General features: G+C 38.1%; 1 protein-coding gene across 2 annotated transcripts in view; it reads left to right on the top strand.

Annotated features, from left to right (window-relative positions):
- The first annotated feature begins 826 nt into the window (after positions 1-826).
- TMEM245 (transmembrane protein 245) overlaps positions 827-24,328 on the top strand; it is a 100,400-nt gene continuing 76,898 nt past the window's right edge. The window contains exons 1-4 of one of the 2 annotated variants that reach the window (XM_069106010.1): positions 827-2,606; positions 15,470-15,587; positions 16,555-16,656; positions 21,321-21,440. In XM_069106010.1, the coding sequence (XP_068962111.1) occupies positions 1,953-2,606; positions 15,470-15,587; positions 16,555-16,656; positions 21,321-21,440 (994 nt within the window). In that variant the 5' untranslated portion in view covers positions 827-1,952. The remainder of the gene's footprint in view (positions 2,607-15,469; positions 15,588-16,554; positions 16,657-21,320; positions 21,441-24,328) is intronic. The other variant, XM_069106013.1, reaches the window with a different exon arrangement.

Below are 24,328 nucleotides of genomic sequence, written 5' to 3'. Positions count from 1 at the left end.
TCATTTTATTGGGAGCAAAAACAGCATGTGAACAAGTCAACATGCATATGCCATACCCTGTGCTAAGCCTAGGTACACAGTGAGGTGGATGTAAAATATACACTAGTAATTGCAAAGTAGTTTTGAAAGGTACTAACAAATGGGGAGGATCAGACATTTGATCTCAGCCTTGAAGATAACTTTTCTACTGATATACTTGGAACCTTCCAAGGTTCTACTCAGAGAATGAGCTTCCTCATTCTGATGAGGTATGGGCTCTGGAAGCCCCCTCCAACTCTCCTTGAGTCCTTGAGGTACAGGCTCTGGGAACCTCCCTAGGACTCTTTATTGAATCATCACATTTGATGAGGCATATCTGTTGCTAGACTTCCCAACCTTGAACTGGCCTAGCCCACCATTGTTTGTGGTCTCCAGGTGCCTTCCCACCCTTAATCACTCATTGACCTCATTAACTCCTCCTGCACACCCTCCCCAAACTCCTCCTCTAGATCAGCCCTAGATTCCTCCCATAACCTTCTGTACATAAGACCCCATCTTCATACAATGTGGTGTGAGAGCACCAAAGAAAAATGAGAGTGCCATAGAAGACCATAGAATTTTCTAGCACAGACTTACTCTGTGTCTAATGTAAGCAAACTTAATAAATTTTACTTTTCTTTGGCTGAGTGTTACACTCCAGTGGAATTCATTCGGCAGGACCCTGCGTGTTGGTATTTTGGGGTCTCCAGAGCAACCCTAACCCTCTTAGTGGGTAACCTCATTACTTCCACTTAACTCTTCATAGAATCTCCTTTACAACACTTCCCACCCCTCCTATCCCAAAGAAGATCTAGTGTACCAGTTTCCTTCTTTAAGGTACAAATAGTGGAACAAACAGTTCTAGAGTTTAGAAAGGCCCTACACAACTTCATTTTCCCCTGGAAAGTCTTGTCATTATCATATGCAAAATAAATGTAAAGGCACAGCAGTCCTTTCCTGGATACCCATCCCAATTCAAAGACTGTTTGGATAATATGTATATTTATGAAAAGAGAAAGGAAAGAAAGCAACTGGCAGGGCAGTCTACTGTTGCTTTGAGTAAAGATTTACTATTGGTGTTGGAATGTGTAGAAACAATCCAGACTTGGAATGAGGCAGTTAGCTGTAGCCCCAGGTGTTTACTTCTTCTCTTTTCATAGGAGTAAACTCCACCAGAGCAGATCCTGAAGTGGGAAAAGTGGGGCTTAGTCTGAGACCTGTTATTTTATACCTAAACAATGGCAGTCAGGAGGTTGGGGATCAGGGTGGTTGTTGATTTTGCTGCTGTTGCTTAGAATCAAAAGCTCATGGGCTTTAGAGCTGGAAGCTGATAAATCATGTTTTCCAAACCCCTCATTTCGTAAATCAGAACACTTAAGTCCAGAAGGTGAACCAACTAGTTGAAGGTCACAAAAGTTAGTTAAGCAGCCAAGCTAGAGGGTCCAGCTCCTAAACTAGTGCTTTCTGAAGCCTCTGCTTACCGACCCACGATTTTAAAGTTCGCGTTGTTTAAGGATTTGTAATTTAAATTTTTGTTACTCTTTAACTGTTGCCTAATCAGTGATTCTCATCCTATTCGACTGTTCATTTTAAGAAATAAGGGAAAGGTCATTTACTCGGGATTAACACACAGCTCATATTTCCATCATCTCTTCTCCAGACTCCAGGGTAGACGGGCAGACTAGAAGTTCCAGAATTTTTACAAGGCAGTTGCGTTAGCTAACAGCGGGCATGAGGGTAAGGCGCCCCAGGGCAAAAAAATAAGAACTCCCGCGTGCTTCTAGGGAGGTGTAGTTTCACTCCAGTCCACTCAGGAATCCGAGCGCCCAGAGAACTACAAGTCCCATGAAGCCCCGCGCCTCCAGTGGACGGGCCAATACCGTTTCCTGCACCCTCTCCAGAGCTCCCCCGCCAACGAGCGAGGAGGCGCCACCATGGCTGACAGGCTAGGCGCAGCGGGGAAGGAGACCTCGGGCTCTTCCAGCCCTGCCCAGCCGTCGCCGCCTGAACAGGATCGCGTGGCGGGGGCGGCGGTAGCTTCCGCTACCAGCACCATAAGCGGACTGTCAGTGGCCCAGGAGTCGCCGCCGCTGCGGGAAGGTCCCGCGGGGGGCGGGGTCCCGCCGGTCGGGCTGGCGCTGCGCTTCGATAAGCCCATCAAACAGGCCTTCTACAACACGGGCGCCGTGCTGTTCGTGTGCCTGTGCTGCGGCGCCGCCGTGCTCGTGTACTTCATCCTCGAGGCCTTCCTGCGGCCGCTGCTGTGGGCCGTGCTGTGCGGCACCTTCCTGCATCCCTTCAAGAGCTCCCTGACGCGCATGGGCCGCCGCTGGCTGCGCCGCCTGCACCGCGCGCACACGCCCATCGTGCTGGCCGCGCTGCTGCTGCCGCTCTGCTTCGCCAACTACGGCGTGGAGGCCCTGGGCGAGCAGGTGCTGCGGCGCCGCCGCCTGCTGCTGCTGCTCGGCGCGGGCGCGCCCCTGCTCTACTCCCTCTACCACCTGGGCAGCTACCTGGGCGTGCAGGTGCTGCTGGCCTACGCCTGCGCCCTCATCCGCCAGGGGCTGGACTACTTCAACACCCTGTGGGTGAGTGAGCCGACCCCCGCCGAGCCCGAGGCACAGGCACGCCCCAGTCCCCTCCCCTCCCTCTGCCCCGAGCCCACGGACGGACCGTGGCCCAAGGACTGCCTGGAACGCGCACCTGTAGAGACACTGTTTGCATTAGGTTTTGCGATCCTTTCTCCATAAAGCACTTTGGAGATCTTTTTTTATGTGCAAAAGTTGGCATTTCATTGAGATAGGTCTACAGGATTCTTAAGCTTTTTAGACTTCCTTGGCAGTTCCCCCTTGTCATAAAACATTCCTAAGATTCCAAAGGAAAACCGCATTTATAGTAATAGCTAAATAACACTCTGAGGTTTGTAAAGCACTTTTACGTGTGTGAGCCCATTTGATCATCACAACAACCCCGGGAAGTTATTATCCTGTAATATTATCCCTTTTTGCAGATGAGGAAACTGAGGCAGACGCATCTGATTTGCTAGTGTCTTATGTTGGATTAGAACTCACGTTTTTGGACTGCCTCTTGACAGCCTGTTCTGCTTTTGGACAGTTCTAATTCTTAGGAAAGTTCCCCTCCCCCCCACTTTGAACCTAAATTTGCTTCGAACTCCCACCTGTTGATCTGTGCCTGGTTCTGCCACTTGGGACCAAAAAAAACCTAATTCTTCTTCCATGTGACAGTCCTTCAGTTATTTGAAGACAGCTATCAAAACAGTTGCTGTCTAACTTAACCCCATTTCATATTTGAGAAGTTTTGAGGTTTTTCTTTTATTCTTTTATTTTTTTGATAGCCAAATGCAAGAATTTAAATTAATCTCTATTTAATTTCATCTGTTAGGTTCAGCCTGATGCTCTAGCCCTCAGGTGTGACCCTTTGACTGAATCCAAACTTAACAGAACAAATCCTCTTAATAAAATGATTTGTTCTGTAGAACTTGGACTCAGTCAAAAGGCTGTATCCAAGAACCTAGAAGGCCACATTTGGCCTCAAGGAGGGAGGTTCCTCACATGCCTAGCCTGTCATGATCCTTTTCGATCCAGTCATCCATTGGGTTTTCTGTTCTCCTCAGCTTTTAGCATGGGTAAATTTGATGAGCATACCATCTGTGCCTTTATCTGAATCAGTGATAAAAATATTAAATAACAGTTAAACTATCTGCATAACTTTGGGTAGGTGCCTTAACCTCCTTCTTATCTGTAAAATAAAGGGATTGGAATTTATGGCTTCTGAGGTCCTTTCCAGCACTAGATTTATGATCTCTGATGATTATCTCAGATCTTGACATGTGAGGATGGGAGTAAGGGTGAATCTAGTGATTTTGGTGCAAGTTTTCCTCTTCACATTTGCATGTGTTGATGTTGATTATTTTACTTATTTTTCTTCCCCTTGATTGCAGAGTTTCATTGAGTATTATTCCAGGCATTTAGGGGATACAAAGACAAAACTTAACAGCCTCTTCTTGCAAGGAGTTTTCATTCTACTGAAAAAGGAATGTTGGGGGTCTGGGTGCAGAGAGAGAGGAACATAAAAGTAACTAGGAAGTACATAAAGAGTACAGTAATTTCCTCTGGGGATTTTGGGAGGTCCTAGTACACCGGTAGGAGGTGGTACCTGAGCTATGCATTTGAGGGAAGGCAGGAATTCCAAGAGGCAGAGGTGGGAGGAAGTTGGGAGAGGGACATAAGCATTAACATCATTTAAAAATTACTGTTGAATTATTGCTGATTGTTGAATGTTTGATAAAGAAGTATTTCACAGGGCTGGCCGACAAAATTCTTTTTTTTTTTTTTTTAATAAGCGGTTGGGGTTAAGTAACTTGCCCAAGGTTACGTGGCCTTTCATTTTGTGTGGGTGTTAAGTATCTGAGGCCTGAACCGATCCTGGGTCCTCCTTACTGGTGCTCTTACTCACTGCGCCACCTAGCTGCCCCAGGATGACAAAATTCTAAGCACATTAATCTTGCCTAAATCTCCTTGGAATTTTTTTAATCACATATTTCACAGGTCAGATGCAGAATGAAATTCATGAAATTGAGAACATACATTAAATAAACTAGTAATAACTTAAAGAGTTTGGGTAGCTAGGGGGCTGTGGATATTCAGATACTTAGTAGCTGTGTGACCCTGGGCAAGTCACTTTGCTTGCCTCCATTTCCTCATCTGTAAAATGAGCTGGAGAGGAAAATGACAAACCACTCCAGTATCTTTGCCAAGAAAACTCCAAATGGGGTCGTGAAGAGTTGGTCACAGCTTAACAACAACAAAAATAAAAAACCTTTAAGAGTTTACATTATTTTTAAAACTTGATATTGAGTGCCTCCCTGGGAAAGAGATTTGTTTCAAAATATATCTATTCTTAAAATAATCTGAAAGTCAAGTGATTAAATTCTTGTGGCAGAGAAATTCTGAAATAAATTGTCAGTACAGAAAACGCTTGATAAACTAGATTTTTTTGCCTTCTTCCTACTTTTAGCAAAGAGAAGTCAATGATGATGGAATATATGTATATCAAAGAATCCAGTTTTTAACCCCACTTACAAGAACATTTAGATTCTTTCCAAATTCCTATACCTTTTCACATATCCAGTACTAAAATTAAGTAAATTTGTGTTTCTAAGGTGTTGATGTGGACTTGGAGTTGAGGGGAAGCCTTAATAGACTTGAATTATAAGGTTCCTTACTTTCTGTGAAATGGTCTGGGATACCACCATATAATATTTAATAAAAGCTCTTAGCATCTGGAATTAGGAATCAGAGGAAGTGGCAGAAAAGTAATTTCTGTGGCAGACTGACTGTAGTGTGTATAAGGAAGATAACTGACTATCTATGTACAATTCACTTAGAAGCCTGCCTCTGACCTCTGGGTGTGCTTATCTGCTGAATGACACTAAACCTAGAAATAACAGAAAAGATAACACAGATGCTTTTATACCATTGTAAAAATAAATGTGTGAATGTTTAGTAGAAAATATTTCTGTAATTAGTATCAGACCCTGGTAGAAAAGAGGAACTCAAAAATGGTTGTGAGAACTTCTTGCACACACTCCTCTTGTTATTAGTAGCACATCTTCTTTGTATCTCTCTTGAAAAGAGGTCACTGAGGGCAGAGCCAAGATGGCGGAGTAGAAGCACAAACTTGGCCTGGGCTCCTGCTCCAGCGACTTCCAATACCTGTAAAAAAAATTACTCTAAACAAATTTTAAAGCTACAGAAGCCACAGTGACAGAGAGAAACAGATCTCCTGCTGAGGACAGCCCAGCAGGCCAGCAGGAAGGGGCTATCGCAGCACTGGGAGCCAAGCACAGTCAGTCCCCTGTGAGCTGTGGCTCGGGCCCCAGGGCTGCCCAGACCGGCTAGAGCAGACTTCAGGAGAGTGAATCACCAGCAGCTGTGGTGGTTTCCAGACTTCTCAGCCCATAAACGCCAAAGACAAAGTAAAAAGGTCAGTGGGGACAGAAGAGCGAGGTCTGGCCCCTGCCCCTGGGGGGCAAGAAGTGGCAGAGGCCCAGAGCTGCAGCTGCTGCAGCATGACTGCTTCCAAGCTCCTGGCCTGCAGATTGTAGAGGGACCAGGAAACCATTCAGAGGGTAATTGTTCTTGTTTTAACCTGCTTGGATCTGGATTACAGTTTTGGGTGGTGGTCCTGGGGCGTGTGGCTAGTGTGCCAGAGCTTGTGGGGACTGCAAAGAGGACGCTCTTCTAATAATCCCAGCAGCTGCAAAAACCCCAGCGATTTGGGACAAAGCTTTCTCTATTCTGGAAGCAGAGTTCTGTTGTAGCAAAGAACTCAAAAGTCAAGTAATTGGCTGGCAATATGAGCAAGCAGAGGAAGTGCAGTCAGACCATACAATCCTTTTTGGGGGGACAAAAAGGATCAAAGCATGGAGCTGGAAGAGGACAATGAAGTCAGAACAACAGCATCAAAAGCTTCCAAGAAAAATATGAATTGGTCACAGGCCATGGAGGAGCTCAAGAAGGATTTTGAAAATCAAGTAAGAGAAGTGGAGGAAAAATTGGGAAGAGAAATGCAAGAAAATCATGAAAAGCGAGTCAACAGCCTGCTAAAGGAGACCCAAAAATACACTGAAGAAACACCTTGAAAAGTAGACTAACTCAAATGGCAAAAGAGGCCCAAAAAGCCAATGAGGAGAAGAATGCTTTAAAAAGAAAAGAGGTCACTGAGGAAGAGTGGATGGGGTGGGGAGAGGTAAACAATCAATGTCAGTATTCCCAAGGGAAGTTAGGTAGAGATGTGGATAGAGGCATTACTGAGATGTTAGTAGGAAAAACTAGAAGTCAGTATGCAGATTTTCATCAAAGGTACTCAATGCCTCAGAAGAACCAAGCTTGAGATACTATGTGTAAGTGGGATGAGAATTAGAAACGTTAAGAGATCAGATAGGTTAACTGCTTTGGATGGCCAGGGTAAGGTGAGTGAAACTTGGAGGTAGATTGTGGGTAGATACAGTAGAACTAAAGTCAAAAATAAGTAGTTAAATTTTAATCAAATTTCGAACATCAAGATTTTCTTATCTTTCTTTTGCCCCAATCATGTTATATTCTATACCACAGAGTCCTTTTTCATTTAGGGTTTTGATAGTCTACCATGGAGATTTTGTGTCTATAGAAGTTGACTTTCTGCCCAGAACTTTTTGATCACTTTTTAAAGACATCTTGCTTTTAAAATTTTTTAGAGTTTATTACTTATTTTTAGCATTCTTTTGTTTTTTAATTTTGAGTTTCAAATTCTCTACCTCCCTCCCACACTCACTGAGAAGACAAGCAATATGATGTCGATTATATATCGTGCAAAATGTATTTCCATATTAGCCATATCCACCCCCCCCAAGCCAAAAAAATAAAGTAAGAAAATTGTACTTCAGTTTGCACTCAGAATTAATTAATTCTCTCTCTGGAGGTGGATAGTGTTTTTTTGTTTTTTTTAATCATGAGTCCTTTGAAATTGTATTAATCAGAGCAACCAAGTCTTTCACAGTTGATCATCATTACAACATCGCTCTCTCCCAGTTCTTCTCACTTCACTTTGCATCAGTTCGTATAGGTCTTGCCATGGTTTTATGAAACCACCCCTCCCCTTCTCATTTCTTGTAACACCATAATATTTCATCACAACCATATGCCACAACTTGTTCAACCATCCTCCAATAGATTGACATCCCCTTGATTTCCAATTCTTTGCCACCACAAAAAGAGCTGCCACAAATATTTTTGTACATAAAGGTCTTGTTCCTTTTTCTTTGATCTCTTTGGGATACAGACATAGTAGTGGTATTTCTGGGTCAAAATGTGTGCACAGTTTTATAGTCCTTTGGGCATAGTTCCAAATTGTTTTCCAGAATGGTTTTGCCATTTCACTACTCTAGAAGTTCATTAATGTACCTGTTTTTCCTTCATCTCCTCCAGCATTTGTCATTTATGATAGTTGTGAGGTTGTTTTAATTTGTGTTTCTCTAAGGAGTAGTGATTTAGGGCATTTTTTATATGACCATAGACAGCTTTGATTTCTTCTTCTGAAAACTGCCTGTTCATATCCCTTGACTGTTTATCAACTTATGAAAGGCTCTTACTTTTTAAAATTTGACTCAGTCCCATATATATACATGTATATATATTTGAGAAACACAGCATTTATCATAAAATTTTTTGCTATTATTTCATTGTCTATGGTACTTTATAGCATCATGTAGTTTCCCTGATTGTCTCTTTTAATTAGATCTAAATTTGCTGTTTCTTTGTTTGAGGTCATGGTTGCTACCCCTGTCTTTTTTACTCTAGCTGAAGCATATTAAATTTTGTTCCAGCTCTTTATTGTAACTCTGTGTGTGTCTATCTGTGTCTAAAGTGTGTCTCTTATTAACAGTATGTTGTTGGATTCTGGTTTCTAATACATTCTGCTATCCCTTTCTGTTTTATGAATGAACTCATTCCATTCATATTCACAGTTATAATTACTAACTGTGTATTTCCCTCTACACTGTTATCTTCTGTTTCTCTCTCTCTCTCTCTCTCTCTCTCTCTCTCTCTCTCTCTCTCTCTCTCCCTCTCTCTCTCCCTCTCCCTCTGTCTCCCCCCTTTCCCCTTCTCTCCCTCTCTCCCTCCCCCCTCTCTCCCCTTTCTTTTCTTCCTCTCTCTTTTTCTCCTTATCTCATCCATCCTCACTATTTTGCTTCTAACCACTGCCTCCTTAATTTGCCCTCTCTTTTATGATCCCCTCCTTTCTCTTATCCTCTTCCCCTCCTCTTTCCCTGTTCGGTAATTTACATTTCTAAATGCAACTGAGTGTGTAAATATAGTCTTCTTTCTTTGAACCAATTCCTAAAAGAGTGTTATTTGCACATTTTCTCTTTCTCTGTAAAAGCTCTTGCTTGCACATCTCTTTCATGTGAGAAAATTTCCCACATTCTACATCTTTCTTCCCTCTTCTCCCAGTATATCCCTCTTTCTTCATCATTTTTTTTGAGATCATTCTTACAAAATTGATTCATACCCATGCCCTTGGTCTGTGTAAACTCTTATTAACTGCCCTAATAATGATGAAGTTCTTAGGAATTATATGTATCATCTTCCCATAAAGGAATGTAAACAATATAACTTTATTGAGTCTCTTATGACTACTCTTTCACATTTGCCTTTTTTTTGCTTCTCTTGAATCTTCTGTTTGAATGTCAGATTTTTTATTCAGTGCTGGTCTTTTCCTTAGGAATATTTGAAAGACCTGTATTTCCCTAAATATCTGGGTTTTTTCCACTATAATGTAAATTGCTAAATCTTGTGTGATCCTGACTGTAGCTTCACAATATTTGAATTATTTCTTTCTGGCTGCTTGAAATATTTTCTCTTTGACTGGGGAGCTCTGGAATTTGGCTATTATTTTCCTTGGAGTTTTCATTTTAGGATCTCTTTTAGGAGCTGATTGGTGGATTCTTTCAATTTCTAATTTGCCCTCTGGATCTAAGCTATCAGGGCAGTTTTCCTTGATAATTTCTTGAAATATGTCTAAGGATTTTTCTTTGATTATGACTTTCAGGTGGTTCTGTAATTCTTAAATTACCTCTCCTTGATCTGTTTTCTAGATCACTTGTTTGTCAGATGAGATATTTCACATTTTTTCTATTTTTTCATTCTTTTGACTTTTTTGTTTGTTTCTTTTTGTCTCATAGAGTCATTAGCTTCTACTTGTCCAATTTGGCTTTTTAAGGAATTATTTTCTTCAGTGAGATTTTGTACCTTTTTCTATTTGGCCAGTTTGGCTTTTTTAAGGACTAATCTCTTTCTGACCGTCTTTCTGACCCTTTTATCATCTCTGGTCCAAGTGATCCTGAAGCTGCTGCCATGTGTGGGCTCCAGATAGGCTTCTCTCCCGGTGTCACAGACTATTAATGCCAAACTCTTAAGTTTTCTTAGTGAAGAAAAATATGTCTCTCTGACTTTTTGTTGGTTCTACTATTCCAAAATTTTATTTGAAGTGTTATTTTAAAGTTGTTTGGAGGGGAATGTTGGGAGACTTAAGTTGTGTGGCTGCCCCTAATCTGCCACCTTGGCTCTCCTCAGGCATCTTGCTTTTCTTACAGATAGTTAGTCTTAATGGTGCAGGAACACAGTGGATTCCTGGACAACTTCTAGATAGGCAGAGAGCAAATGTGATTATGAATTATCTATTGAAAGTTCCCTGTAAAACTTACAGCATTGTTAAAGCTCTGTGAAGTGTTTGTTACTGCTGTCACATACCGTTCATCCTCACGAGTATCTTTAACTTTAACATATTATATTATGGGCAGGAGATGTTGACTTAATGCATTTAGCCATGCAGAAGTTCCATAAATAATGTTATCACTTCTCAAATGGGGTACATATTTTTGTCTTTTAATATCTGCTAGAATTATTGTGTGAAGAAAATAAATAAAGCTTTTATTGGTATGAGTACCAAAGATTAGTACCCTGAGTATGAGTACCCTGTGGATTTCTCCTCTAGTGATTTAGGAAGGAGACCTTTTATACAAATCTGTACTCTTATTAAATGCCAGCCAGATGATAATTGAAAGTTATAGTGGGGCTTTTCACTGTGTCCATCTTCCTCCAATGTGTCTTGAAAGATTAATATAAATCTGCCACTTTCTGTGATGAGGTATTGGCCATTGAAGTTTAGCAATCGCCAATTTCTAGATGACATATATAAAGTAAGAATTGAGCTGTCAGTTTACAGGATTCTCAGTATACTGTTTTATTCCTAGGGCTATACCAGTGGTCTCCAAGATGGGGTCCTTTGCATAACCCCAAGGGTTGTGTATGATCAGCCTGTTGGAATGTAGGAAGATTCTGTTCTCTCAATGATAACCAGTTGTGAGCCAATATAACTGCATTATCTCCTTAGTCCATTACTATTTAAACACTCCTCCCATTCAACCTCTTCCCACCACTGGCCTCCCATGGCTGCATTGGCTCCTAGGTCCTCAGCATAGTTATAACTAAATTCATTCCAGGTATTCACAGTAGTATGCGTGCAGAATTGCCCACCATACGTCCCCCAGTTTTTCTACACTGCCATTTAGGTTCCTCGTGGCAGGCATCCCTTGGTGAGAAGACGCTGGTATTCCTAGACTGTGACTGGTAAAGTTCTTCCCTCCCTCTTTTGTTTTAGTTAAAAACAGTGAGTCATAGAATAAGCAGGCATGGGCGGGACTGTGATTTACATCACAGATCTCATTAAATTGTCTTTACCCCCAAACCTACTCTTCTGTAGAATGTCCTTATTACTGTGGAGAGCACTATTATCCCTCCAGTCATCCAGGTTCTTCACCTCAGTGTCATCCTCAGCTCACTCCCTCACCCCATATATATAGAGAGAGTCAGTTAACAAATTTTGTCATTTTTACCTCCACAAGGTCTCTCACATCAGTCCCCTTCTCTCTTTCTAGTTCAGGCCCTCATCACCTCTCATCTGGACTATTGCAGTAGCTTTCTTACTGCCTCCAATCTCTTTTCTTCGATCCACTTTCCTTACGGCTTCCAAAATGAATTTCCTAAAGCACCGGTCTGACCATATCTCACCCCTACACAATAAACTTCAATAGTTCCCTGTTGACTTGGGATCAAATATTTCATCTTTAGCTCACCTTTATTAAATTTCTATTTTTGTATGAGTTTTATAATGTTCATAATTAGCACAGTAGAATATATATCTAATTTATTAAAAGTATACCTATATTTGGGCGTGTGCTCAAAGTTTTACTGAGAGGTATGTAGTTAAAATTTGGAGGCATAAAAATTTGTTTTATACAGCAGCCCATTTCTCTAATCTATTCCTTTATTCTTGGGTAAAGGGGATTTCCAAATCTTTTTCACCTGTTCACTTCTCTACTTCCTGCAATCTGACTTGCATGGTGAGAATGACTTCCTTATTGCTAGTTTTAAACCTCATCCTCTTTGATCTTTCTACATGGTGGTTCTTTAGACCAGATGTGTCGAACATTTAGCCAAGATCCACACTCTTGAGTATGGCAGGAAAATATTTAATAAAATAAATGCAAGTACAGTAGGGTAGATAATGTTAATATATGCTTTTCCAACTCCAGCTGCATATGCAGCTTCCAAGGATGCCGTGTAAACTTAGTGGCCCGTGTTTCTGTTTTAATTTGATGCTGTTCCTGTTCTTCCTTTCTTGGTTCCTATGATGTTGCCCTCTTACAGTTCTTTTTCTAGATACATGATTTTTCCTTTTGTCTCCTTTGCTGGTTCCTTTATCTCTGTTGACCCCGAGTATAGAAAGCCCCAGGGATTTTAGTTCTTGCCCTTCTCTTTCTGTATATTCTTTCAGAGAAGTCTCATCTACTCCCAGGGCTTCAGTTATCACTCGTACATGATAAAGAGTAGAGGGTTTCCCTTTTTATTTCATCTTCAGAAAACAATATCGCGGTAGTTAGTTAAGGTAGCTAGATAATATAATGATATAATAATAGATAGATAGCATTTATATAGCGCCCTACTGTGTGTCGGGCACTATGCAAAATGCCTTACAAATATTTTCTCATTTGATCTTTGCCAACAATCCAGGGAGATAGGCATTATTATCTGCATTTTTTGAGGAAACTGAGGCAAACAAGTAATTTGCCCAAGGTATCATAGCTTCTAAGTGTCTGAAGCTGAATTTAAAATCAGCTCTTCCAGACTCTAGGCTCTGTCCTCTATCCATTGTATCACCTAGTTGCCTTAATAGACAAAGACTAAGGCTTACTAGTTGGGACAGGATCTAAATAAATGATAGGAACACATCAAGAATTTTCTCTCCCTGGATGCCAACCAGGGAAGGTCCTAGAACATACAAATTTTGTAAGGATTGCCATAGTGTTTATAAAATCTCTTGTAGAAGTCTGTACAATTTCAGTCATGTTCCTAGCTCTACAAAAACTTTGACAATTGAGCTCCAAGCCCATTGGATTTAATAATCCAAATTTTTGAAAGGATAAATTGTTCATAACAAAGATTTGCGCTTGTCTTTATGTGACTTTAACTGAATAATACATTTAATTTAGTAAGCCTTAAGATTATGAACAAATTTTGCTAAGAATTGGAACTTTTTTTTACCTTTGGGAGGCAATTTTTAATCAAAGTTTTTTCCATAGGAACAGAATTGTTAAATCAACCTGATTTCAATCTAGTAGCCTATAGTTAAAGGAGAAACCTTTCCCAGGAAAACAACTCATAGTTTTATTCCCCACCCCACCCCCTCACAACAGCACTATTTGGTAAATAATTCAAGCAGTATCTCTGTTTTTTAAATGAGAAAACTAAGACAAAGATTAGATGACTTTCTCCCAGAGATGTGGAGTTAGTACCAGATTGAGAATTCCAAAGTTGGTCTTTTTACTCTAGATCACTTCTCTCTCTGTTTTCGTCTTACTTTCAGCTTGTTCTCTACCATCTTTCTAAAGCAGTGGTTCTCAAAGTATAGTCTGCAAACCCATGGGAGTCCCCAGGACCCTTTCAGGCAGTCTTCGGGGTCAAAACTATTTTCTTAAAAATGCAAAAACATTATTTACCTATTAAAAATATTCCTTCCTTTTCCAATTTCTTACCTATGAGGCCAAATTTTTTTCATATGCTTCAACCAGTAGCATGTACCTGAATCCAGTTGCCTTCTAGACAGTCCAACGTTAAAGAGATTTGCAAAAATATATAAAACAATGCTATTCTCACCAAATTTATTTTATTTTTGAAAATATAAATTTTTTCATGAACATGTATTTATGTTAATATGTAATGGGTTTATTGTTTTTTAATGAAGTAATTATTTTAATGTTTTATCAGTTTTAATTTCTAATAATGATAACTATTGATAGTTGTAAGCCACATAAACACAAGCTATTTAGGGTTGTCAGTAATACTAGTGTAGAGGGTTTCTGAGACCAAAAGTCTGAGGATTGCTAGTCTAAAGGATGGATGAGTAATTATTACACTGGACAGCATAGAAAGCCTCTTGTTAAATTACATCCATAAAAATAGGTTAAATGTATTTTTTGTGTGATTTAAAATATGATTTCATATTTTGTCTATCACTCATTATTTTCACAGGAATCATAGTTTTTCTACTGCAATTGTGATCATTTAACTCAACTAAAATATAGCTTTTTTGTTTTTTTTTTTTTGTTTAATTTTCCTCATGGGACATCAGTCCATAGCGTCCAACAGTAGTGAGCCAGGATACCATAGCCATGCCAAATCTTCTACAGGTAGCCTTGATGCACCCCCACTCCCCACACACACCCACATCCTTCCCCCAACCCCCTCTCAGGCTTTGATCTCTTCCTACCTACTGATTCATTCTGTGCTGTCTACAAATAAGCTCAGGTCTCCCCCATCCTGGAAAGATCTTCACTTAACCCTACAATTCCTACAACTATTGGCCTGTATATTATCTCCTTTTCATAACCAAGTTTATTGAAAACACTATCTACTCTTATTGCCTCCACTTCTATACTTTCACTAATTTATCGTTGTTTTGCAATGTGGCTTCTGACCTCAAGTCACTCAAGTGAAACTATGCCTTCCAGAATTATCAGTTATATCTTAATTGTAAAAATCCAATGGCCTCTTCTCAGTCATTGTCCTTTTTGACCTCTCTGCAACATTAGATACTGCTGACCACTCCCTCCTTTCTGAGTTATGGTGAGACTTCTGCTGTTTGTCTTGCCACTCTTCAGTCACCTTTGCTTTATCATCATCCATATCCCATCTGCTTGCTTTGGATGTACCCCAAGGTTCGGATATGTGCCTTCACTTTCTGTGAATATCTTTTTTTTTTTTTAATAATCAGCTTTATTTTATAGTACTTTCACGTTTGCAATGCACTTTACATACATTCTCATTTTATGTTTTATCTAGATTTCATGAACACTTTCACAAGATAGAATGGTTTTCTTGATTGACAAATCTGTAGAGAAACCTTGGAAGCCCATTTTAGGCTTCTTATGTAAAACATGTCCTGTAAAAGATACAAACACTACCTAATTACAACTTAGTATTGCTACTCATGAATTACCTTATAATGTTAACAGATTTTAAATTAAAACTAAGGTTAAAAAAAACCCTAAGGGTTTTTTACACCTCAAAATTTACATTTTTTTAAACATGGAATAATTGTCAAACAAAAGGATAATTTTTTTTCCTTTTTTTGAATAAGAGAAGATATAAGAACTTTCCTAAAACTACTTTCTTCATCTTAACTACCTAATATGTATAGCAGAGAACTACTACAGTAGCAGTTTTAAAATAGAGATACTTAAAAGTTTTGTATGATGTAGGTATGTTTGTGTTTATTTACATATCCATGTGTTTTCAACCTTATATTTTCTGTTCATTTATTCCTAAAGATCTGGACGTTGGTAGTTGGCTATGTGTTGGCTGTTTTATTCAAGTGGAATCCAAGTACTGAACGCTACTTGAGAGCAGTTTCAATTCCTGTCTGGATTATATTACTTTTCCATTTAGGTGGGTCACTTGTTTTTGATACCAAGAGGTGTGCCATATAAATTAAAGCAAATATTTCTAGATTTACTTAAAAATTTAGATTTATTAAAAATCCTATTAGGTTTTTAGAAATCTTAACTTTTAAATGCTACGTTTTCAGTTTTTCATCTTTTAATTTTGTTAGATGTTTGTTTTTAGAATTTTGTTTTTCACAACTGGAAAACTGTCATAATATTTAAAATATTTTTTAGAAAAATATATTGCTTTACCATTTCATTTCTCTGTTTTTCTGTAAGACACCTTTGGTCAGTGTTTTTATAAAAGTGTTCAAGATTACTTGTAAGGAGGTCCTTTCCTGCTCTCAACCCATGATCCTCAAAATATGACTTCCATGTTCTTGCTTGTTTCTTGGAGAATTTATTCTAGTAGCCCTTTGTTTTTGTTTTTGTTTTTTGACCATTTTTGGATTTGGGAGACTGAGGAGGAGGAACAGATCTCTGCCCTGGCAACCCCTTAGTATCTAAACCTTATACATTAAAGAGAGGAATGTTCTAGTTTATTATCTATGCTCTCACCCTTTTCTGGGAATTCAGAGTATCGTGGGCTCCTCTGAAGTCCTAGGAGATCCAACCAGGCCCCATATTTGAAGAGACAAATAGAAGCTTTGACGGAGATGGTTAGCATTTTGGCCCTGATTATAGAATGGCTTTTTATCACTGAGGAATAGCCTCTTCTGGGTTTGCTCAGTCAGAGTCTCCTAGAGTCTAGATTAGCTCCTTGGGAAAGCTCTGGATTAGATCTACATTTCCAGAGCTGGATCAGGGTATTTCACATAGAAGCACACTGTTTACTTTTTCCCCTTCCAAATCCTAGTCTATAGTGTAGAGTTTTAAATGTTTTAATTATATACACACATACAGTAGCTGTCCATTCAAGTCCTCACATTGATCTTTTAAAGGGCTTAGACTTGTTTACTGTTTATTTTCAGCATCTCTGGCTGGCTCCTGGAGGATTCCAGTATTCCTGGTTATAGTTTTTCTGATGTCTGTGGGTACTTTTTATGAAAAGCAGAATGAAAAAGTCTCCTCTGGTAAGAACTTTTATTTTCTTAATAGCAGTATTCCAAGAAGCATCCTAGAGATTAAATGCCAAACAAATTGTAGTAAAACAAAAAAACTTGCCACATTTTCTGTTCAAAAATATTATTTTAAAAAGTTTTATTTTGGTAATGGTATATGTTCTTTGAGAAATTAGGTTTAAAGAATTATTGTTCTAAAGCATTCTGTATTCATAAAAGTTGTGCTTGCTGGGGTGGGCAACCATTTGGGAGGGGTAAGAAATACTCTAAATTTGGAGCTTAAACTTTTTTAAAAAATGTATTTATTTACTTTTAGTTTACAACATTCAGTTCCACAATCCCTTGAGTTCCAAATTTTTCCCCTCCCCCCTCATGGCGGCATGCAATCAATTATAGGTTCTACAAATACCTTTACATTAAACTTTAGTCAGGTTGTAAAGGATTATAACCAGTGGAGTGAACAGTGAGAAAGAAGGAACGAAACACACCAAAACACAAGAGAGAGCTGCTTCCATCTGCATTCAGACTCTGTAGTTCTTTCTCTGGATGTGGAAATCCTGTTCCATCATGAGTCTTTTGGAGTTGTCTTCTAACTTTGCATTGCTGAGAAAAGCCCAGTCTCTCTCAAAGTCAGTCATCCAGTTACAATGTGTCTGTAATTGTGTGCAAAGTTCTCCTGGTTCTGCTCTCCTCACTCAGTATCAGTTTATGTTAGTCTCTTGGAGCTTAAACTTATAGCAAACAGCCATTTGGAATGCAGCTAACTATGATCTCTGAAACAAGTTCTAATTTAGTTTAACTTTAAAAATTTATTGCCATCTTTGATGTTTACATCACTGTAATGTGGGAGTGTCTCCCTTCCTCCCAAGGACAACTATCCCATGCAACAAATGAAAAAAGGGGGGGGAAAGCTGTTCATCAAAACCAACCAACTGGTCAAATAAGTCTGACAGTATGTGTGTGGTGCTACACACTGACGATCTCCCAGTTCAGTAAGAAAGGGAAAGAGAGAGGTTATAGAATTATAGAACTAGAATGGGAAGGCCTCAGAAGCCATCATTTTCTTATTGTTTCTTTGGGGGTAACCTTGATTGTTATTCAATTTCAAGGGTATTTCTTATGTATATTGTTTTCCTGGTTCTCCTTACTTCACTTTGCATCAAGTAATTTAAATCTTTCTCTGCTTCTCTGTAGTCTACATATTTATTATTTTTTAGGGAGTAGCCATATTCCATTACATTTCTACCATCTTCTCGAATTATCTTAGGAGGACAATTGCTTTACCCTGACGTTTGTTTATTTCTGCTGCTCTACATTCCCAATGAAGTTCTGTCTTTTTTTGTAGAGAATTTTGGAGAACCAAACATTTTCTGACTTATTTTGCCATCTTCCCAGAATCCTAGCAAGCTATTTTTAAAGTTTTCAAATACCAGAATCGCTATCATTAGAAAAACAGTGGGCTGCTAGGCGGTGCAGTAAATGGAGCACCGGCCCTGGAGTCAGGAGGACCTGGGTTCAAATCCGGCCTCAGACACTTGACACACTTACTAGCCATGTGACTTTGGACAAATCACTTAACCCCACTTGCCCTCCAAAAAGAAAAAAAAAACAAAATAATGGTAACAGTAGAAGTCTATAAACACAAAATACAAACAGTTCATTTTAACATGGAAAAATTAGAGAATGATTTTCTGATACTCTGCTTGAATTTTCTTTCCTTAACCCATAATTTCCTAGTCATAAACTAGATAATACAACAATCCCATGACTATTAGTGACATCCATTTGCTGCTATCACAAAAAATCTTAGGAGCTTGTTACAAGTGTAGGAGTGTAGGCTTCTTTATTTCCCATTACTCTCCTGCCACGGTAAATCATCAATAAACCAGTCTTAAGCCAGTTTTCCTGATTGTCACAGTAATTACTTTATTCTGAGTGGCAATAAATAAGCACAGGTTTTTTTTTTTTTTAAAGTAAACTATTTATAGTTTCATAAAGCAAATGCAGAGTTGACCTTTTTGGTGTTTATTGATTCCCTGCTTTATAACAATGATATTATTAATAACAGACAAATATATTTTATATATATATATCACTTTAGAGTTTGCCACATACTTTAAAAGAATACATTCCCAGGGAATGGGTCAACTTTATTCCCATTGAATCTGGCTTAAGGTGGGAGTGAAATACACACTAAGTAGGGTATCTCACCCTCCAGGAGAATAGGAGGGGAAGGGGATGAGAGGGGGGATGATGGAAGGGAGGGCAGGCTAGGGGGAGGGAAGTTGGAAGCACCCACTTTTGAAAAGGGACAGGATCAAAGTAGAGAATAGAACAAGTGGGAGGTAGGATAGGAGGGAGGGAAATATAGTCAGTCTTTTACAATATATCTACTATGTTATTGTTTTACATTAGCCACACATGTACAACCTATACTGAATTGCTTATCTTCCCAGTAAGGGTGGGTGACAAGGAAGGAAGGGAATGAATCTGGAATTGAAAGTTTTAAAATAAAATATTCAAATATATATATATACACACACACATATGTGTGTGTGTATATACTATTATTAATACCATCTTACATGTAATTGGGAAATAAGATATACAGGCACTGAGGCATAGAGATCTACTGGAAAAGCCTAAAGGGGTATGGGAGAAAATATGGGAGAGAGCAGATTGGAGGAGGGGATATCCTGTGGGACTGCTATTTTGGGGCGGTGGGTAGGGGAAAAACGGGGAGAAAATTTGTAACTCAAAATCTGGCAGAAACGAATGATGTAAATCAAAAGTTAAAAAAGCATTAAAAAAAATACATTCCCATTTGAGTTCACCACCACCCTGTGGGATGGGCATTATAAACATCATCTTTATCTTAGAGATGAGGGAGCTGAAACTCACAGAAGGAATGTCCCACAGACCTGTGGCCCTCTAGGTCCTCAAATGTTGTCCTTTGACTGAATCCATACTTCACAGAATAAATCCCTTTAATAAGAGGATTTGTTTTGTAAAACTTGGACTCAGTCCAAAGGGCCTTGAAGGCCACAAGTTCCCCACCCCATCTGTGGTCACACAAGTAGTAGGTGTCAGAGGGAGGATTTGAACCTAGGGCTTCCTGATTCCAAGACTAATAACTCTTTTTCTAACACAGTATGCTGCCTCCAAGACAACTCTAGACAGCACTTTTCAAGTCCTCTTAAGTCTAGATTATTCTTTGAACAGAATGTTTTTGCCCAGATCCCAGAGAAGTTCATATTCTTAGTCATGTTTGAATCTCTCAAACTTTATTCTTCATTATGATTTTTGTTCTTTTAAGACCCCAAGCCATTTAATCTGTTAGAATATGCTCCCATTTTAGCCATTCATTTACATGCCCACAGTCATTAACATGTTCACTAATAAATAGTCAAACATTGTATCAGTAATGCCAAGTTAACTAGACAGTAGGCACCCTCAAATTAAGGCCAAATGGAATTCTGAGACAGTTTAAGCTCTTTGGTCTTCAGTTAAAAGCTATATACATTAGATGTTCTGACAAAAGAAAAAGAGGCTTTAGACATCTAAACTAAAATCTCATCTCTTAAAAGAAGCTTTTCCTGATCATCCTTAATTCTAGTGCCTTTCCTCTATGGAGAGTTTCTGGTTTATCTTATATGTAGTTTATTTGTACTCTCTAATCTAATTATACTTTATTCCTCATTTCCTCTTTGTGTATGTTGTATGTATGTCTTTATTCATTGCCTCTCTTATTAGAAAGTAAGTTCCTTGAAGGAGAGAGTATCTGTACTCAGTAAGCTCTTACCAATGTTTGTTGATTGAATGAATTAAGGTTAAAATGCCCTAAGAATGCTATTCTGCTGGTTAGGCATCTGTCACTGCTGTGGTGTGCTTCTAGAATCATAGTCTAGAGAAACCTTTCAATGAAGAGATCTTCTGTTTTCAATCAGTTGTGAAGCAAGATTGTTTACAACTTTACTTTAGACAGGAATGTGTCTTGGTTGATTGGCTAAAAGAAATTTATCAAAGTTTTTTTGACATTATAATCATGTTTGGTTGCAGTGAGATTTCACAGCTCTGTGGTGGTACTAACAGCTTTGTGGAATAAAACTAATAAATCAAGTGAATGAATGAAGCAAAGGGAGCAGGAATGGGTTTGAATGCTAAGAAAAAAAGCACAGTAAAATTTTTGTAACATTGGCACAAGTTAGGTAACATTGTGGCAAAATGAGATCTGAAGCAGAGGAATGGCTTATCTTTCCATTTCTGATATACTGCTTTTCTTTATGGCTTCACCATCAGTTGAGTATAACAGTTTCTGTGAGACTTCTGCCAGACTTTGAGGCCGGAGGGATATGGGCTGTAGTAATGCTGCTAACACCTAATACAACAGCATGTCATTAAGTCTTGATGCCATTTGTAAGATATATCTTAGTGTGAAATCAACATAAAGTCAAATGTATCTTATTGTATTTTCAACTGGATATTTTTTGAGGGCTTATTTATAGATACTTTGTAGATGTGTAAAATCTTAAACCCCTCTTGGAATTTACATGTTAATAATATCCATTGTTTTGGTGTAAAGTTTAATTTAAAATAGTAGGAACAAATTTAAAGTATTTCTAATTTGAAGCAACCTTTCCTTTTTTTTTTTTTAAAGAAATGTGTTTATTTTATAGGGACAGAATTACCGGGTCAAGTGATTTCTATTGCTGCTTCTACACTGGCCACATTTGCCATATCCATCACAGGGTATGAGCCAGGACAGGAAGAAAATGATTCAGCACAAGAATCTACAGGTGACCGATAAATAATATATATGAACATATATAATATACATATATAACATAAATTTATAACATCTTATGATCATTTATTTGTGGTTTATAAAACTCCTTGTCTTTTCTTGTTACTACGCCATTTTAAAATATTTCTTTTCTTTTTTTCTTAGTCTTAACCTTATGTATGTATACATATTTTTTAATTTTTTTAAACTTTTTTTGCTTTATATCCTTTTTATTTTGTTCCATGTTTACATTTTAATCTGGTCACACCCCATCCCTTTTTTTGCTTCTTTTCCTTTTTTTCTCCTTTTCTTCATCTTTGCTCTTTTTCCTTTTTATTTTGCCTTGTTAAAAGGATGTTTAACATAAATTATTTCTGAAGTTTTCTTTGATTTCTTCTTTACTTTATGCCTCAGGGTCTTTTTCCTCTCACCTGTAATTTTTTTTTTCCTATTCTTTTCTCTTATTCCTCATCTCCTTTGGATTCTCTGTACCTGTCTTCTTTTTTCCCTTCCTTAACCCATTTCTTTTTTTTTCTTTACTCTATTTGATCTGTTTTTTTATTTTTTGCCTCATTTTCCCCTTCCTTCCATCTCCACCCACTTCTAATCATCTGTTGTGAATGTCTTCCCTTTCCCTGTTTTTCTTTTAGAGCGCTGAAGGGGATCTTAACTGTTAATACTGTTTCTTTTAATGGTGTTTTAAAAAAAAATTTGTCATTTCAAAAAAATAAAATTTTTTTTAAATTATGCATTTTCAGTTTAATAATTTACTGTAAATTTGTGGGGTTTTTCCTGCATTGACATTTTGATGACATAATACTGCACCATATAACCATATAGTATCATATTGTAAATAAGTCATTACATGCACATTTTCCTGCTGATGCATGCTGGGCTTCTCGACAAAGCACAACTATGCTTCCCTACCAACACTTACTTGTTAAGACCTGTGGGTGGACTTGACCACTGATTGGTTATAACTTGAATTTTGTGTTTATTTGGAAAGTAATGTAATCACTACAATTTTAACTCTGTTACATAACAGATGAAACATGTACAAACGGTTTTTTAAAATTCTCTTCTTTCCTTATGCTTCCACCATCCACTTATTTTTATTCAGCATCCCCCCCAGTTGCACCCAAGGCTAGTAGCCCCCCACAGGGTAGTAATACCCACTTTGGGAACCTATGCTATAGAAGTTATTTTTGGTGAGTATGAGACACAAAGTCTTCACAGACTGACTTTTCAGTGGTGTTATATGTAATTGAACATATAAGTCCCATTTAATCGTGGTCACAGACATAAATGTCCCTCAAGAAACACACAAGATATATTTTCCTAGTCCCTCTTTAAGGCCAGTGACATTAACGCAAATAGAAAGGAAAAGATGAGGGATCCTAGTCTGCCATAGCCTTCTTCCCCCTCTTTCCTCATATTCAGCTACTTTATACCCACAGGACATAGGTTTCTTTAAAGACAATAATAGTAGTATCTCATTGTTGATTCATTAGGGAAAAGGTACCATTGTACTTCATCATGAAGTTTTCAGTGTTGGTTATATCTATTTTATTCTTTCACCTGAAGGTCAGCTGTTTGCTTTCCTTTCTGTGATGACAGCCATTCAAGGAGAAAAGGAATCAGGGGCCTTCTGGGTACCTTCAATACACCAATAATCAATCTACTCTTTTGTCTGGTGAACTCTTTTAAAAATTCTACAAGGTTTGGTGGACATAGCTTGACCAGTAGAAAAATGCTTGGGTACAGTTAGGTTGTTGATAGGGAGAGGCAAGAGTAGTAAGGGTGGTTTCTGTAGAAGCTGTTTGAGCTAATGGTTAGTAGTGGGTCAGAGGAATGGGCAAGATCAGTGCAAGTGCTTTGTGTGTGAACTAAGAGCTACTATATAGATACTTGATCTAGTCATTTTTTTCTCTTAGGGAAAGGGTGTAGTTAGAAAAACATTTCCCTTTTATAGATCATACACTAAAATCATACTTTAATTTGTATACCTTATTTGAATATCCAGAGAGAATATATTTGGACCAGTGATGCTGGTGATACTTTTGCTTGTAACAGTATTTTTTCTATCTTTACACTTAAATACTTAGAAATTTGGATTTTTTTTTTACTTAAAATTAAGATTTTTTTTCTTTTTAATTTAACCCTATTTATTTACATAAGGCATTGTATTATTAGGAATTAAAGAAATAAAATAGAAATAATCCTTGCCCTCATGGAGCTTCAACATTACTTGAGAGTAAAAGGATGCATACTGTGTATACAGATAAGCAGATATAAAGACATTATGAAAGGGAGAAAGTAATAACAAATGGAGGAATCATTTATTTCCAGATATTGGCGACTCCATATGCAAAGGCATGGAAGGATTTAATATTCCTGTGGGATTTAGTGTTCTTCAGAAACAATTAAGCTTTTTAATAATTTAATGCTAACTTTAAAAAATTTTAAATTATATTTCACTCTGTGTCCTAAGGGATATGACAAATACTAAATTTAAGAAAACTTTTAATAATTTTGTTAGATTTTTATGGTCCCTATCTCTTAAAAAATCAAGAACAATTAAAATAAACTTTGTTTATTTTAAAAGTTCAAAACCTAGATAATGTCATATGGTAAACTATGAGGTCTTTTGGGATGCCATTTGTATCAGAGGTAGATTTGTGAAAGTTCATACTTCTAATTGCTATTTCAGCTAAACACCCCTATCACTAATTTTGGAAGGCTAGACTAAACAACAATGCAATATTATAACCTACTTAGAAAGTCATATATTCTAAAGAAATGAATAAGCCTCCTGAAAGTTTGGTTTGTAAATAAGTATCTATGAATATATCTTGGGATTTATATGTAATAAATTGACAGACTTTTTAACCATTAATAGAT

Source organism: Petaurus breviceps, unplaced genomic scaffold (assembly GCF_028583685.1).
Source record: "Petaurus breviceps papuanus isolate PSGF00001 unplaced genomic scaffold, PetGlider_PUasm1.0 138, whole genome shotgun sequence".
Lineage (NCBI taxonomy): Eukaryota > Metazoa > Chordata > Mammalia > Diprotodontia > Petauridae > Petaurus > Petaurus breviceps.
The sequence above is the reverse complement of the archived record's forward strand: the minus strand, read 5'-3'. Positions and strand labels throughout refer to the sequence as shown.